The sequence below is a fragment of the Patiria miniata genome, unplaced genomic scaffold, assembly GCF_015706575.1.
Source record: "Patiria miniata isolate m_02_andy unplaced genomic scaffold, ASM1570657v1 HiC_scaffold_23, whole genome shotgun sequence".
NCBI classification, from domain to species: Eukaryota; Metazoa; Echinodermata; class Asteroidea; order Valvatida; family Asterinidae; genus Patiria; species Patiria miniata.
The window spans coordinates 2918509-2936993 of record NW_024037062.1 but is presented as its reverse complement, the minus strand read 5'-3'; the positions used below and the strand labels follow the sequence as shown (position 1 = coordinate 2936993).

The following is an 18485-nucleotide window of genomic DNA, read 5'->3' as shown; positions in this document are numbered from 1 at the left end:
ATTCTGTGCCTGAAAAATGGGGTCACTTTAAGGGGCTAATTAGGCACTCATTAGTGCTTGGATGGAGCCAATACCAAAATTAAGTGTGCCTCGTCACATTATCTTGTAGATTAAGCAATAAAATTATGAGTTTTTGACAGCATGTGAGGTACACTTTGTTTTAAAGGAGCAGTGATGTACACAGTTGAAAAGAATGCATTCTGATAGTGCCGGGAAAATAGGGGCTAATTAGGCGCTAATTAATGCTTGGTTGAAGCCAATACCAAAATTAAGCGTGCCCAGTGGTATGATCTCGTAGATTTTGCAATAAAATTATGAGTTTTTGACAACATGTGAGGTACACTTTGTTTTAAATGATGCATTTACTTTCCAACATCTCTTAAAGCGTTGGAAAATTACGTTAAATGTGATGATTCCCATTAAGCAGTTAATTTATAAGTAATTATTGCATCAAATTTTCAAAACTCGTTGACGACATGGTTGCTTATATTGTGAACTCTGATACAGCATAGAAAAATATTGAAATTTGTTGTTTGTTTTCAAAAATTCGTTGAATCAAATAAATTATCTATCTGGAAAACAGATCACCTTTTGCAGCATGTATTATAGATTTTTGAGTTTTGGCGAATGCGCGGCCGAATACGCGGTTGAATACGCGGCTAGAAATCCGGCCCAATCCGCGGTTACCTTGAGCCAGGTCATGAACGTGAACACAAAGAAGTCTGGAAATATCGCCGAAAGAAAGTCACAAAATTTGAGCATCTTAACTGTTTATTTCGATAAAAAGGTATTTATTAATGGGAATAACAGTGCGAGGATCCGGTCTTCACTGCGATAATGACCGGGTTTGGGGGTGACTGCTGTTACTGTTACTGTTATTGTTAAGTGTTAGTGTTAATGGACCTCGACGAAATTAACAGCGGTCCCCCCCCCCCCCCCCCCCCCCCCCCCCCCCCCCCAAACTAGCCCCACTAGTGTGGACCGGGTCTAGTGTGGCCGCAGTGTGCTGCGCTGAACCTCTGGCCAAACACCGTGGTACCGCACACTACTGAGGACGTTTTCATAAAAATTACAGGCAGTTTCTTTCATATGATTGTATTCTATGATGTCCCATCTATCGGAGTAATTGCAGAATACCCTGCCACTCGGAAATACACCCCTAAAATCACTGGCTATGAGGTTGGAATCACTGAGAAACAATTCAAGTCCATTGTCAGCTACGTGGATACTAACTGAGTGGGGGTCCATTATTTGAGAATGAAGCAACACAAAATGAATGGGAGTTGCTGAAATTTTCTTAAGTCCAAACTAGTCCGAGTAACTTGGACCCAACTTATCGCCTTTTTTATAATACCGCGACCTGGACAACATCATCCTGTCACTGTCCCAAAAACCAACATTTTCCAACAAAAAACATCAGATTTCACCTTCAAAACGGCCTCCAAATGACTAGATATGCCACCTGAGGTATAAGTAGACATCGATAATTAAGATGGTTGTACTGAAGTTTACTTACGATCCGGAAAAAAGTGAAATTTTCCGTTCATTTCGGAGAGCTCCCCTCGCGATCTTGAACACGTTAAATTTCCGATCGTGTTTAATGTTTGAACGACGCGATTTCTTCTATATGCCCAGCGTACATTCAATGGTCCCCGTATCCCGAGTGCAATTCCGTTACCGAGCGCGCGCGATGCATCGATTATGATAATGAGTAGACTGGATCACGTTTGTAAACACATGTGCATTTCAAAAGATAATAGGGAGTCTGGAACTAGCGCAGCTTTCATGGCGGGTACCAGTTCAAGCTGGTTCCCGATTCCCTTTTAAAGTTCGAAATGCACATGTACAGTGTATGTGTTTACAAACGTGACTCATCATCATAATCGATGCATCGCGCGCGCTCGGTAACGGAATCGCACTCGGGATACGGGGACCAACGAATGTACGCTGGGCATGCAGAAGAAATCGCGTCGTTCAAACATTAAACACGATCGGAAATTTAACGTGTTCAAGATCGCGAGGGGAGCTCTCCGAAATGAACGGAAAATTTCACTTTTTTTCCGGATCGTAAGTAAACTTCAGTACAACCATCTTAATTATCGATGTCTACTTGTACCTCAGGTGGTATATCTAGTCATTTGGAGGCCGTTTTGAAGGTGAAATCTGATGTTTTTGTTGGAAAATGTTGGTTTTTGGGACAGTGACAGGATGATGTTGTCCAGGTCAGTATCGCCAGACCATGTCCAAATGTTAAAAAAGGCGATAAGTTGGGTCCAAGCATACTCGGACTAAGTCCAAACCAACCACCCTGTTGGCGGCTACGAGGCTACGGAGTGGGAGTCCCCTCGAATATGCTTGAGAACGAAGCAACACAAAAGGAATGGGAGTTGCTGAAAAAATTCTAAGTCCAAACTCCAAACCAACTACCCTGTTGGCGGCTACGCGGTTACGAAGTGGGAGTGCAATGGAGCATGACGCATAGTACATACAAGTAGCGCTGAGATGTTTATTGAGGTCAATCAACCGTGACCTCGTAGCCGGCTACGAGGTGGATAGATCGAGTGGCGGGGTATTCTGCAATTGTGCCCCATCTATCACTTCTGGGATGCTTAATACCTTTAAACTTCCTTGGCATGCTGAACAAACAAAAACCCAAACTTGATGGCCTAAGGATGTGACTTGTGAAAACGTTCTTTTGTTTGGAATTTTTTTTTTTGGTGTGACTGCTATTTCAGAACATTCATGTTCCTTGTCTTTACAGCGTAATACAAAGACATACACTGTACAACAAAAATGGAGGTCGTTTCACTGGCACAGCTGATTGTAAGCACAGTAAAGAAAATATACGAAAGGATTGAAGAAGTTAAACACTTCAAGAATCGCCATCGCAGTCTCAAAATTCGCATCAATGATTTGATGCCAGCCATTGAAAAATTGGCCAGCAGTGAGCAACATGTGCCTGATCATGCACGAGCTCCTGATGGTCTGAAATTGTTCAGTAAACCGCTTGGTGGGATCCTACAACTTTTTAAGAGAATTCATGACTTCCTTGGATCACTGGACAACCATCGATTTCCTGATTTGTACAAGTTACTGTACGCAGGCAGAATTGGTAGGGACTTTGATGAGTACAGTGAGGAACTTCAATCTAAGTCATCAGCCCTTCATTTATGTCTGGGTACTGAAAACAGAGAAGTTTCTTATCCGTGCTTCAATGCTAGTAGGCTTGAGGATGACAAAGCGGATCAAGAGGAGGATGAACGCGACCTCATTGGGGCATATCATGCAGGTACATTGAATCAGCTCACCATGTATTTCTTTGTAAATTGTACATGTATGGCAAATGTGTGTGAGATTTTGTATAGCAAAATGTTAAAATTTCCTTCCATATTAAATGTGAATCGAAGAAAATATGAAAAATTTGAGCTTTGTGGTAGGCCATGGCAGTGAGCAATATGTACATGTACATGTATGTATACAGTGTATACAAATGTTGCATCTTTGGTTCTTAACCCCTTGACACCGGCATTTATTGGCCACGGACAGCAGCACATTGGATGGGCTGTGTAGGTGCAGGCATTCAGCCGTCTGTGAATGGATGCGCTATGCAGCAGGAATGCGGCAATAGCAGTCCCCCTGCTTATCGGCTTTCATTGAGCTGCTTCTGGAGCTGTCAGCCGGCGTTAAGGAGTTAATGCATTTTCACAGTAGTCTATAAATCGATCAGTTCAGCACCTTCAATGTATGCATGCTTGTTATGTTTATTTCAGGGTGCACATGCAGGCCATACATGTACACATGTACATACATGTACATGTACATTTATTTATTTGTTTAACTTGTATTCTGATACTGTTTATACGTGTATGCAGACAAATTGTTTGAAGTTTCTTTCATCATGAATGTTCATATATCCTTCATGCCTTGATCCAGTAACTGGGGTGCTAGAACTCTTTTTTGACAAAATTTGACTTTGGACAGTAGTACATGTACTAGACTAGTGCGAACTGCGAAGAACAAAAAGGAGTTCAAACGCCCCAGTTACTGGGTTTACTTTGATATGCAACTCCTCTGTAAAGCTAACATGTAATAATTGTCTGCCCGGCACCATTCACCATTAGTACATACCCTGAGTGATTGATGTCTACATTACTCTTCCCATTATTTCAGTTTCGAGAGCTTTTATGGCTGAAAAATGACATTTGCTTTTTAACATATTTAGTTGGTCGTGTAAACTGCTATAATTGTGAACATGGGCGTTTTTATTTCCTTGTCCTTGCAGGATCTGAGAAAATGCAGGATGACATTTCCAAGTTGGCCGAAGGTTAGTTAAATTAAAAGATTGCAGACTTAAAATTTAGCGGAATTTGTTGTGTGAAATATACATGTAAGTGACATGCATTTGTTTCACTTAACCAGTTCGCGCTGGAGTTTTTTTTGCAGTATTCGGGACGAATGACAGATAAACATGCAGGTAGCGAGGCCGGAAATATGAGTGTGCTGCCCAAGGGTGATGGCCAACCCAGGTGGCTTGAGGTCGAGTGAAAAGTAATCCCGCGCCCCGTTCCGTTCTTGTCAAAATAATTCCGACGTGAACTGGTTAATATGCATGTTGTACACAGCACCCGATATGTTATATCTGAATTAAAGTGCAAAAGACAAGCATTGAAATAAATTCTATGCTCAGTTAATGTGATTCAATTAAACATTCTTGCTTGAACTAATAAGTAAGGCTAAGGATTGTGTTTTATTACAAACATCAATAATTGGTCTGAACATTATCTAGCCTTTGCTTTTGTTGAGGTTTCTATTATACCCTTTCTTCACTAAAAAGTGCACCTGAAATGACTGTCACCAGGGGCCAAATTCACGACACTGCTATGAGTATGATAACCACAGAAAAAGACAAGCATTGAAATAAATTCTATGCTCAGTAAATGTGATTCAATTAAACATTCTTGCTTGAACTAATAAGTAATTAATGCTAAGGATTGTGTTTTATTATAAACATCAATAATTGGTCTGAACATTATCTAGCCTTTGCTTTTGTTGAGGTTTCTATTATACCCTTTCTTCACTAAAAAGTGCACCTGAAATGACTTTGTCACCAGGGGCCAAATTCACGACACTGCTATGATAACCACAGAATTGGGCACTTACGATCAACATTCTGTACTAACAATGCTAGAAGAAAATGTCTGCGCTAACCCTATAAGCACAGAATCCTTAGTTACGGGATGTATATTACGTATGCACATAAGCCAAAATTCCATGAAATTGGGCCTAGTTTGTATGATGTACATGTGATCCATTCATTGTTCTATGACAGAGCCCATAACATGCATACAGGATTTCTGTAAATTTCAAATTAAACCAAGTCTTTTGTTTAAAATTACAGGACAAGAGGAAATGAAGAAGATGCTTGAAAACTTGAAAGTTCTGCCTACAACTTCATCTGGTAAGTACATGTACAATTATTTTGGAGAGCTTCACTTAAAAAAAAACGTTTTGATCGGCTTGTTAATAAATAAATAAATCGCACTTTAGTGTTTATTGCCAGGATTTGCCTTGATGTACAGATCACAATTAATTCTACTCAACACTGGAGGCTGGACTTTCATGGTATACCCACAAGTTTAATTTTAGTGGGTGGTTATCAGACCAGCAGCCGAATTCACAATAAAGTGTGCAGCTTGCGCCATAAGGACATACACAACAAATTTGTTGCGCGGCTGTGCAATAAACTTACGATCATTTTCAGGACCTCGGTGTAGCTGTGCAACGTTTAAAATAATATAAACAGCTTTGATGAGGATAACAGCATTTACGAAGGCTGTTTGTGTATGAATTTGTTCGTTCACAAAACAATCGTTGAATCACGTCAGCCCACTATTTTGAAAATAACTTTGTCTGACTTTCTTCAGAATTGTGCGGCAACTCCAAAAATTCTGTCATGAGTAAAGTCCATGAGTAAAGTAGAAATTAAAATGTACATGTACATGTACCTCAAACACTAATCTGTGAGTGTCTTGTATCAACTTTGATATAGGTTGTGCCATGGCAGGCACCATGACGATCACGATTTACTTGTAAAATAGGTCATTTTCAGTCGCTGCGCCACAACTTACACCACCTAAAATGATTGCCCAAGTAACGCCATAAGTGCAAGTCGCGGACTATGAGACTTTAGTGAAATGTGACATAAGTGAAATGTTGTGCAGCGTGAAATGTTGCGCAGCTTACGCAATAAATTGTGACACAAGTGGAGTTACACCATTGTGTAAAGTTTCGTGAAATTGGCTGCAGAAGTTTTCAAGATTGCATCTGAATTGTCAAAACTGTTGTTGGTGAGCTGATTACATTGCATACTGTGCCATCTCCTCTTACTGCAGAAAACCCAAGGGCAATCAGCAAGCACCAGAGAGTAGAAGCAGGCCTGCAGCAAATTAATCCAGACCAACTCGGAGACAAATCTGACCTTCGCACGGGCCGCTTTGGAGAGAACTACTCAGCAATGTACATGCGCGAAAGAGTGGCGGTTAAATCTTTTTCCACTTGGTAGGTTTACTTTATTTATTGTTAACTTTTCTAGCCAATAATGCTATGTACATAGTTGACCCCTATAATGGTTTGAAGAAAACATTAACTCACAAATTGTCAGTCCCTTTGAGAAGGCCTATATCGTATCAAAAACATTTGATCAATATGAGTTGTTTGGTTTTTTTGATCTTTATATATATGTGGACTTTGTGGTCACCTGAATACTCAGTCTTTGAACTAAGAAGTGACACATATTTTGAGTCCATGTACTATCATTGCCTAGCCTCTCAAGTTTTACATCTTAGTAAGATGTGTGACGTGCTTGTAATCCTGAATATTCAGGATATGGAACTGATAAAAGGATCAAGTCTGTACACTACCATGGTTGCTTTACAAAAATGGTTATAGACTACTGCATTTTACCTTTTCATTTTTTGCCACTTTTGTATGTACCTGTGCTACCTCAGCAACGATAAAAGTGTGAAGGAAGATTTGCTGAGAGAGGCCAATAATCTTCTCCGACTGAATTCGTCATACGTTGTTCGCCTGTTGGGTGTCTGGACCAAAAAGGGTATTTTTTTTTAACATTCTTTCCAATTGACATGTCAAACTGGTTGACGTTCTCAAAGTGGGTTGCAGGCGCTGTTCTTGAGCCTATATTTCAGGGGGCTAAAATATAGGGGTGGGGGCGGGGAGGAATGGGGGGCTCGAACCATATTTTCAATGGAAGGGCTGATAAAATCCTGCAATCTTAAACACTATATTACCTAATAGTGTACAAGTGCCTCCTCACAAATAGCTACAGGACATGTATGTTATTGTTATCAATACAATTGACAGTCTCATTCACTACTGCTATTTCATTTTTTTATTTGGGCCAATTATTGTTTTTTTTGGGGGGGGGCTAAACTCATTTTTGGGGGGACTATTTCCCCGTAGAACTGCGCCAGGTGGCTTGTAGAAATTCAGACCTGCCAAGAAATAGACACATAGGTTTGTTCCCCAGAAAGATTCCAGATTTTTAAGCTTTATATCGTTGGTTTTGTGTGGTTTGGATGGATTTAATACTAGAGGGCGTGTGATTGGGGCAAATATGTTTTCGATACTCTGTCCTTTGTTAGTTCTTTGCAGTCAGGTACCGGTATATTCCCAATAAAATCCTTTGGATTTACACAGTGCATAATTATGGATCTGTATCAGTGTTTAGTAATAAAGGGACACGATGATTCAGATCACACTAATTGCCTTGCATGCTATACCATTTCTTCCACTGTATTTTAGACCCCTATCTGCTTGTCTTTGAGTACATGGCAAAGGGATGCTTGCGTGAGGTCCTAGACTCTGTTGACAAGGACGGTACCAACATGAAAATACTGCCTTGGGAGAGACGCGTTCAGATGGCATTGGATGGAGCCCTAGGCCTGTGCCGTATGCACAACACAGAACCAAGCATAATGCATCGGGATGTGACCAGTGACGTATTTCTGGTTGATAACAACTGGAAAATGAAGGTTAGTGAAAGTGTCTTTATTAACTTGGATCATTATAAACATTTTACTTTGAATGTTGCATGTTCTCAATTTCACGACTTTCCCATATTTTTAAGTAACAAATATTATCACATTATGGAACCTTTGAAGATGGCTGGTATATTCTTAAGAGAAAAGTATTGATCTATTGTTTACTTTGTAGTAAGAGGTGGCAGGCTGTGTATTCATGTACATGTAGATTTGGTTCAGTAATTCTGAATTCAAGTTTAACTTTTTTTATGCTTAACCATGTTTACAATTACAATAATTTTACATGAGCAGTGAGCAACAGTCATTGAGAGTGAATCCATTGTAAAACATTGGAAACAAAATAAGTGGATTTTTTTATACACCTTGTAGATTTCTGGAGTTGGATTCGCTGCTACCCAGAAATCCATAAGGAGATCCATGCAAGGAGTTGGGGAAAAAAAGCAAAAAGCTGGGCAAACAGTGAACTACATCAGTCCAGAACGTTGGGTGAATGTCGACTATGAGCCAGATAAACCCATAGATATATACAGGTGAATTTCAAATGGATCTCATTATTCAATTTGAGTTCAACAGTCCTGATTTGAGGCGCGTGGGATCGCACCTGCATGCACAGCATCACACGCCTATTGCTCCAGAAGTGCGAATAATCGCAGCCAGTACCGCACGCCTCGGCATACATTTATGACCCACTTCACAAAAATGGGTATTAATTCGTGCTGTGGATTATCGTGTAATGGCCTGCTCAATGTTGAGACAGTGAAAATTTCACCAAAATGTGATTTTAAATTTTTTGTCATGAATGACATCTCTAATACCTCATGTTTTGAGGGTTCATTCACAGAAATGTTGATTTTGATGAATAAAATGGGAAAAAAAGAGACAATTTTGGGTGCATATTGCCCAAATGTACAACAGAGCCGGCTATTTCAAGCCTGTTTTCTCAGTTGTGTAAATCGAACTCCAAGGAAGTAATTCACATGCAATTACGTCATATCTCCAGCATGGGAGGTTCTATTATATACCAAAACGAAAGCTTATTTTGTGGGCTTTCCAGTATTTTACCCAATTTCACTTTTTTGCGATTTAATACCCTTTTGTTTGGAGCGGGTCACATTTACAAATCAAATATTAGGCCAAAGTGTAAGGAGATGACGGCGAGAAGGACATGGATGTTGAAGTAAGTGGAGTAGATAATGAAAGTTTTGTGGAAACACCATGTGCGAATAATTTCTCAACTAAGAGAATGGTTCTGAAAAGAACTAGAGTTATAAACTCTGGTTTTTTTCAGAACCATTCTCTTAGTTGAGAAATTATTCGCACATGGTGTTTCCACAAAAGTTTCATTATTTAGTACATGTATCTCCAACATGCAAAGCCTCAAATCTTACTTACATGTAAGTGGAGTAGCTTGGAAACACAGATTTGGCGCTCGGTAATCACACGCTAAGAAAATCCAGATGTGTGGATTTCCACACACCTCCAATCTTCAAATCAGAAGAACTGGTTCAAAATACTCGGGGTGCAAGTAATGAATACTCAACTTTGTGACGTTAATTGGTTTTCAGGCTGGTAGAGTTCACTAAAGTCTATTAACACATTTTAACTCTGGCTTTGTTTACTTTGTTTGTTTCTATACATGAAGTTTACGATTACCTCTTCATCTCTTATTATCTGCTGTTGCTGCTGCTATTGTTTTGGCATGGCACTGTTGCCATTGCAGGCGCCGATCCGGGGGGGGGGGTCAAAAAAAACCCAGGTCTGTCAAAAAAAATAAATATCATACAAACTCCTATAAACCCCCCCTCGTGACAATGTCCGCCTGTTCAAAATACGATACACCATTCTGTAATTTGTAACCAGTTTTTGATTTTACGGAGGCCAAGTGTCCGGAGAAAAAAACCTGCGTACATTTTCAGATTCTTTTGCTGATGAAACCCCCCCCTGCAAAAATTCCTGGATCCGCCCCTGCATTGTTTCTGCTTTGTGGGTGTAAGTGCTGTTGGTGTTTCTTTTCTAGGTTCAGATAATCAGATGTTATGACGTCTGGTTTTCCTGTGATTGGCCACTATTACAGTAGGCAAATGTTTGGTTAGCAACTACGTTGTGCATTGCAAACTAGACAGTAGGAATAATTTTCACACAAAATGACTGAATTCCAAATGGCACAGTGGTCCATACCTATGCTGTGTACTGATGTCACAAGCATGCCAACTCCGCATTTGATTCCGCGTTTTTCTCACAGTTTTTGCCTTTTTCGTTCACATTTATTTCCATTTCACAATTCATAGAATACAACTAAATGTGGATTAGCATCTTGATGTATTATAAGTGAGAAAATATTAAGAAGTTACTTGAAACAAAAGGTGAAGATTGAGGCATTTCCCGGTAATGCTAGGTTCACACATTCCTGATTTTTAAGCCGAATCGCCCCGAATACCAATTCTTGAGTAAATCAGGGATGGTTCTTGGCTGTCTCGGGATGATTCTGTTAGTTCGGTGAAAGATCGTTAAAGATCGGGAAGCACCCCGACAAATCTAAACATGTTGAAAGTTGTTGGGGTGATTCTGAAACCGATTTCAATTCTTGGTTTAGTGGCGAGCTGCGAAGCAGATGCGAGCCTATGTAATACCAATTTCCGTCCGTCTGTCCGGGCGCCAGTCCGTCTGGCTGGAAAGTCCGTCCGTCCGTCCGGCCGTCCGCGTTCAGATAAAAATGTTGAAGTTTTTGGTTCTAGTTAACTTGGGGAAAAAAATGAAATGCAGTTGTCATGTATCATCTTTATAACTTCAGTTAGGTTCATATCATTGCAGTAAATTTTATGATTTTATTGAGGAATTTTAATTCAAGGAAATGTTAAAGTTTTTAATTGTTACGTACATGTATACTGGTATAACATGTACGTGTGTGTATACCGGTATAACATGTACATGTACACTATGCATTTTGGGGATGTGCATGAGCTTCTGGTTTGATCTTTTAGTTTATGGGGTTGGAGTAGGGATGGGGTAGGGGAGGGTGGGGTGGGATGGGTTGGGGGATAGGGTTGGAGTTAGGGTTTGTGTGACTAGGATGAGTAGGGGAGCTAGGATGGGTGGGGCGGGGTGGGTTGGGGTGGGGAGAGGGTTTGGAATACTGGGTTTGGGTGGGGTGGGGATTTGTAGGGGTGGGGTGGGAACAGGTAGGGAGAGACAGGTAGGGGGAGACAGGTAGGTAGAGGGTGGGCATGGATGTAGGGGTTGGGTTAGGAGGGGGTTGGGCAGGGGGTGGGATATAGGATCGGAGTAGGGGTTGGGTTGGGGATGTGTAGGGATGGGTAGGGATGGGTTGTTGTAGGGGTTGGATAAGGGCAGGGGGCAGTATATAGGGATCAGAGTAGGGGTTGCATGAGGTCAGGTGGGGATGTATGGGTGGGGGAATGGGATGGGCGGGATATTGGAATTCGAGTAAGGGTTAGAATGGGGATGTGTAGGCTGGGTAAGGACAGATAAGGGAAGATAGGGTAGGTGGGTGTAGGGGGTTGGGGTAGGGGAGGGTACGGGTCAGGGGAGGGGGAAGGAGATAGGGATTGGAGTTTGGGTGGGGTTGGGATGTGTAGGTGATAGGGTGGGGATGGTTAGGGGAGGATGGAATGGGTGTGGGTAGGGGGTTGGGAGGGGGAGGGGGCGGGTTGGGGATGGGGTAAGGTTTTGGGATGGGGTAAGGTTTTGGGATGGGGTAAGGTTTGGGGGAGGTGGTGATGGTGCTGTGTCTACATTTACATGTATACCCATTCTTGTTATGCATTTGTGGCAACTACACAAGAGTTTTCCCATGGTAATACAAGTATGGGGACCAGAAGACACTGTTGGGGCTGCAAAAATCCACATCTGGGTCCTAATTACCCTAACAATGGAAAACTCCCCCATAATACAGTGACGGCTAACCTATATACATATGTATTTATTAGATAATCTGTTAACTTTTTATGTTGACATTTAAAGACTGACCCCTACACCAAGGCACATCAACAAGAATCCTGATCCCCTTCCATCATGCCCATCCCCAACCCTACCTTCAGCCTCCCTTCCTGCCTTGGACAGCGAGCCATGGCGGCTTCGCCGTTCTAGTTCTTGTTGTATTCATAACTAATTTGGGAATGTGCGAACCTAGCATTAGCGGTAGCTTGAGCTGGGGATGCTACGAGACAAAATGGACAGCTAGACAAAACATTCGGACAACAAAACACTAATCACGAAAAAAGAAATTCAATTGGTACAAGCCTAAATAGGGTACGTATACAATGATATAAGGATTAAACAAACTAGGTGAGGTAATACAGAGAAGTATTTTACAAAGAGCAATTGAACAGGTACATTGCACAATTTAATTTTAGTAGTTGAGTTTCTAAACCATTGGGAAGTTTGGTCCAGTTGATTGTGCCACTATATTGAATTGCGTGTTGAAAAAGTTGTGTCCTGTGTTTTGGAAGATGAATCTTGGTAGTATTTTTAAAACTTCTATGACAGCTCTGAATGCTTGCCCTCTACCTAGTGGGTGTGGCGCCATTGGGTCTATTACATTCTGGTATCCGCATATTTACCGGATTATGAGAGAGCCCTTTGTTAAGAGTATTGTGTTGGGGCAGTAGCCACTGCTGACATTGCTTCTGGAGTTCTTTTTCTGTACTCGCTGATGATGTTGTTTCGGTGCTGTTCCTTCTTCTGAAAGAGAGAGGTACTGAGCATTCCATATGTCAATTGGCTCAAAACATCATCAGTGACTAGTTACAGGAAAGGGTTATGGAGAAATCTTTGGTTTTACTTAAATGTACAGATTTAATTAGAATATATCTTTGTTTTTTCCAGTTATGGCATTGTGATGTGGGAGATTGCTTCAGGATCAAAGCCATATGAAGGTTAGTTAACAAATCTAAACATAATATTATGTTTATTCTGTTTAACAGTTTCGTAACATTTAGGTTCTTGTTAAAAGGGACCTTGTTCGGATTTCTCACAAATTGATAATATTTGGAGAGATAGGTAGAAAGTACAACATATACGTTCACACAACTATATCAATTTCTCTGTAAATGTTAAAAATCATGAGGATTTTCTGTGACTCGGACCCAAGGGCGGATCCAGAACACAATTTTGGGGGGGGCCAAAAAATTTTTTGGTCCCCCCAAAAAGTGGGTCAAAAAAATTACGGGGTGGGGTTCGGGGCCCGCTTAAGGGCCCCGAAAATTTTTTGGATTCTAGATGCTCTGTGGTGCGATCTGAGGCAATTTCTGACCACTTTAACCAATGTTTTTTGAGGAAAAGATGGTGGTGTACTCATTGCCTGCCTTTATTGCGATGTCACATAAAAAAAAAAAAATTTGAATTCGTTTTTGGGGGGGGCCATGGCCCCCTTTGGCCCCCCCCTGGATCCGCCCTTGCTCGGACCTTAAAAAGTAAAGCCAGTAAACAATATTGTGACGGCGCCCCATCTTGGACAACCACAGAAATTGGGAATAGAAAGCAAAATATGATTTCCAACAATTTATTAAAGACAAAAATAAATAACAGTCGGAAGGGAGCTACATGAACTTTAAACTAAAACTCACATGTTAACAGATTCAGCCACGGGGACCGCCCGATAGTCCGAAGGTCCGATAGTCTGAAGGTTTCTTTAGTCCGAAGGTTCGATAGTCCAAATGCACAAAATTCCCATAAGAGGGGGTTCGTTAGTCCGAAAATGAAATAAGGTTCGTTACTCCGTACATTTCAAGCAATAGTCTGAAGGTTCATTAGTCCGAAGGTTCATTACTCCGAAGGTTCGATAGTCCGAAGGTTCGGTAGTCCGAAGGTTCGGCAGTCCAAATTTAGAATAAGGTTAATTAGTCCAAAGGTTCAATAGTCCGAAATGACAATAAGGTTCAATAGCCCGAAGGTTCATTATTCCGAATTGAAAATAAGTCCGAATCGACAATAAGGTCAGATAGTCCGAATCGTCAATTAGGTCCAATAGTCCAAATCGACAATATAGTCCTATTGTCCATTCAGACTATCGAACCTGATCGTCAATTCGGACTATCGGACCTTATTGTCGATTCGGACTGTCGAACCCTATCGTCTATTCGGATTATCAAACCTTCGGACTATTTAAACTTATTCTGTTTTTGGACTAATGGGCCCTTCGGACTATCGAACCTTCGGACTATTGAACCTTCGGACTAACGAACCTTCGGACTAATGACCCTTCGGACTAAAGAACCTACGGACTATCAAACATTCAAACTATCGGGCTGTAACCTCAGCCGCAGCAGTGCAGGTTTATCTACCGGTACTCATACATGACTACATAAAATTACAAAACAACATGCACTGCCAACGCCCAGTCTGAAAGTCCACTTTTTCCCAAGGGACCCAGGGGAGCATTCGAAACCCCGTTCTTGTGTTGAATGAACACGAGGACGGGGTTTTGAATGACCAGAACCAACACGCAAACGGTGTTCAGAAACAGGATTTTCACTCCCCACTCAGTGGGGAGTAGATGAAGAACGTCAAGAACAAAGATGGCGGACTTAGGCCCATACCGCACTTGTGTTAATTTTTGTGCATACAATTGATGGCACTCATTCAATGCAGGAGCAGTATATACCGGTATTTTTGATAACAAAATAAAATTATACGTGATCATAGAGAGGGCTTGTCTTTGCTCTAATGCAGTGTAGTATATAATTATTCAAAATAAGCAATGAGACAGGGGCCCTACTGGGTGAGGCTATACAAAGGAATTGAGGTATTAAAGTAATGCAGACACTGTTGTTCATACACCTGGTACAGTGGTACTAGCCGTGTACGGATGGTTATTATTACAATATGAACAACTAAATGTTGGTAATCTCCAGACGAAAGTTCACCTTTAAGAATTCACGTGCACATAGAGACTGTTCCCAGTGAGAATTGTTTTTCTTCACAAGACCTTGAAATTTATAGTGTTCACAGTTTCTTTACTCTTTTAGTGATTTCTTTCCTTTTCCTTTTTGTTATTTTTAACATTATTTTTAAGGTTTGGACGGCAGTCAAATCAGGGAGTTTGTACTCCAGAAAAAGAACAAGCTGCCATTGCCTAAAGCTTGCCCAGGTGAATTCAAGAAGTTGATTGATGATTGCAGACAGTTTGATCCCGAAAATCGGCCAATTGCAGGTGGTGAGTTATTAATTTGATGTCGGCCAGGCAATGGCCCTATATGTATGTCTGCTTGGTGCTGCCCAATCCACAGTAAAGAACTTTGTTCCTTACCCGGGATCTTGACCAAAAACATTGAAGTCAACTGTTTGCACATAGTCTGGCAGATAACTACACACTTATCTGCCCCCAATAGGCTTTATTCGCAAGTCGGCCATGTTAAATTGAAAGCACGGTACAATGTTCATTTTTTGGAACTTGCTAATAGGAATGAAAGCCATGAAATAAAGTTAATTACAAATTAAGACCAGTCTGCTTAGGCTTAGTGATGAATAATTTAACATTTGTGATCATACATACCCTGATGTTTTAAGCCACAGTTAAAAAAATTGAATGTGAGGCTTGGACACATCAATAGTCTGGCACCATCCTATTCAACAGTTTACAATTCATAAAATACAGTCGGGGAAACATGACAAAAATGGCTTCCTCATGAATACGCTTGAATCCAATCATTTGAATCAAATTGTAAAAAAAAACTTCACAAAGCCTGGGTTTGCCCATAGAGCTATACGTGCATTAAACTACCTCCTGCTTGGTTATTCATGTTTGTTAGTCAGCTTTTGTATGGCTATTTGCAAACTTGCATTTATATTCAAAACCGATGCAAAAATGAATGTGCCTGAAACTGAAATGCATCTGAAAGTAATCCACACAAAGGAATGAGGTGGGCCAGGTTGACGTAGGCGTAGGGGTATAGTTGCCTTGCCTTCCACCTCTGTGACCCAGGTTCGATTCCTGCCTGGGCCAATATGTGGATTGGGTTTTCAATCCCTGCTCGCTTCCACGGGTTTTCCTTACAATATTTTTCTTGGGTTTTCCTCGCACATCTCAAACTGTAATTTCTTCACATTGTCTTCTCTTTACTGGGCCCCACGGGATACCAATGGATTCTACTGAATAGGCTACCCAGTTAAAATAAGGATTAAATAAATATAAATAAATAAATAGAGGATTTTGTGCTTCGTTGTAACTTCATGTAGCTCTGTGGGTTTATCAAACCTTTGGCTTTGTCTTGAGTGTTGCCTTCAGGCTCTGTGATTTTAAACCCAAGCAGCTGAATTCACAAAATAGTGCATACCTTATGCCATGCATAGGGTTCTAAGAAAGCAACACATTTGTTGTACATGTACAAGCTGCACAATAAATGTATGATAAATTTCACGAACATTATTACAAATGGAAAGTCCACGATTTCCACGACAAATTATGGCGTAGCTTTTGCAATCATTTTAGATGGAGTAAATTATACGCTACTGCATAAAGTTTCATGAAATGACTTGCAGAGACTCTTACTCAATGTGGGTCCACACTTCTACTCCAGGAACATCAAATCTTATAAGATTAAATTTCAGAATATTTCCACCAATGTGCCCATGTTGACATCGAAATGAGAATAACAAACCTAAATTACAGGCACAGTAGATGATGCTGCTCCTTCAGTTTCTTTCGAAGATGTAGCCAATGAACACCACAAGTTTCTTATAATATGGTGTATCTCAAGCTGAATGTAAACCACAAATCCTGAATTAATCGTCCAATCTTTGTTTCTTTCCTGGAACAGATATCGTGGACAGGCTTCAGAAGCTCAGATGTAAGTGCATTTTCGTAATTTCAGGAGCAATTGAAGATGTAGTGGAGATAGACATAGAAGGCCTGTAACCATTCGAAACAGTATATGATTGCTGCAACTGCTAGAAATATAAACCTCCGTACAAGGCATGGATTTGAACTATGGGCAAGTTAAAGTACTTGGCAACTTTATTTAACACTTGTTGAGATGAAAATGGACGGTGAAAAAGTTTTCCCTTGTCAAAACTGGGGCTAGACTTTTTACCCCCTTCCTCCCTGCTTCAGGGTTACAGCCCAGAATGCCAACTTCTCTTTCAGAGAAGGAACTTCTTTGTGAAAAAAATTACTAAAACTTGAAATGAGGTTCTGAAACTTTCTAAAAATTTGAACACCATCTGCAGTATTCTATTTATTTTACCAAAGAATAAACAGTACTTTGAAACCCAAGCTACATTGTAGTGTCCATTGCCATGGTAATGAGTGCTAGTTGCAGAGATAATCTTTTTATTTTTGGTCTGCCATCTTTGCAGCTTCTTTGGAGGAAACGTGGTGTTAGTGATGAGGTTCTGACCCATGATCCACGGGGATAGCGAATGAGGTCAACAAGCATCCCAGCGTAATTATCAACTCATTTCTAAGGTTTTTAATAAGCAATTAGACAGTTGATAAAACCTATATTGTACTTGGCGCTATCCCATTGACTATGATAAAATGAATCCTGCAAACTTCTGACATTTTCGGAAAAATGAGGCATTCCTCCTGTTTTAGTCATGTGATGACATTTGTATACATTTATTTTGTAAAGATACTAGAGGCAACCTGACCCAAGATTCATAGTTAGAATCTTTTGGCCCGGGAACTAGACTATGCTCAATCAAGAAGGGGTCAATCAAGTTCGTGGCTAGAACTTGAACAGAATTTCTCCTTTGTGAAAAACTTGAATTGAATTTTCTACAATTAAGTATCATAATGATCATAGTACTTATAAAAAAAATACAAACTTTAATATATATTATATAACCTTAATTTGACTACTTTTAACCTATTAATCTTAAATTATATGCTACAACATTTAGTTGTAAAACTAACCTTGCAATTGCTTTTTTTTATGTACTGATCATGCAAACCTATTTTTTTGGTGCTATCTGCAGTCTCTAACACTGGATGTTATTAGTATTTTTACGTGAACAGCAATTCCATGGTAACTCGCGTTACATTTTACTGGTGGGGGGGGGGGGGGGTGTTACTTTCCATTAACTCTTTGCTATTCTATAAATTCCAAGTATTTAGGGCAGGGTTCGAAATTAGCGGTAGCCCGCTAGCCAAATGCTAGTCAAAACAGCGATGGGCCAGTCAAACTATTCTTTAAGTAGCCCGGCTGGCGAGTCAATCATTATTGGGATACGGCAAAGATGAATGGACGGCAAGAGATAAATGATAATGATATGATAGGATAATTTATTGTCCACAATAAGCATGCGGAAATTTGCTTTCCACCAGCACTGCAATTTAAAACATAGAGATAGTACATACAGATACTTATACATTTGCAATGTTGTCCATTTGCAAATATATCAAACACTAATTTGAACTTATGACTAACAAAAACTTAATTAACAATATGAGTAACCAATAGAAGT

The 18485-nt window shown here is 40.4% G+C and overlaps 1 protein-coding gene across 1 annotated transcript; it reads left to right on the top strand.

The window, feature by feature from the left end:
- Nucleotides 1–2623: 2623 nt before the first annotated feature.
- Nucleotides 2624–18235, top strand: LOC119731275 (mixed lineage kinase domain-like protein). Its single transcript, XM_038204407.1, has 11 exons — nt 2624–3289; nt 4283–4324; nt 5399–5458; nt 6393–6558; nt 7008–7111; nt 7822–8051; nt 8430–8590; nt 12906–12955; nt 15094–15234; nt 16838–16867; nt 17376–18235. The coding sequence occupies exons 1-11, from the start codon at nt 2794–2796 to the stop codon at nt 17399–17401; spliced, it is 1506 nt and encodes a 501-aa protein (XP_038060335.1). The 5' UTR covers nt 2624–2793; the 3' UTR covers nt 17402–18235.
- The last annotated feature ends 250 nt before the right edge of the window (nt 18236–18485 follow it).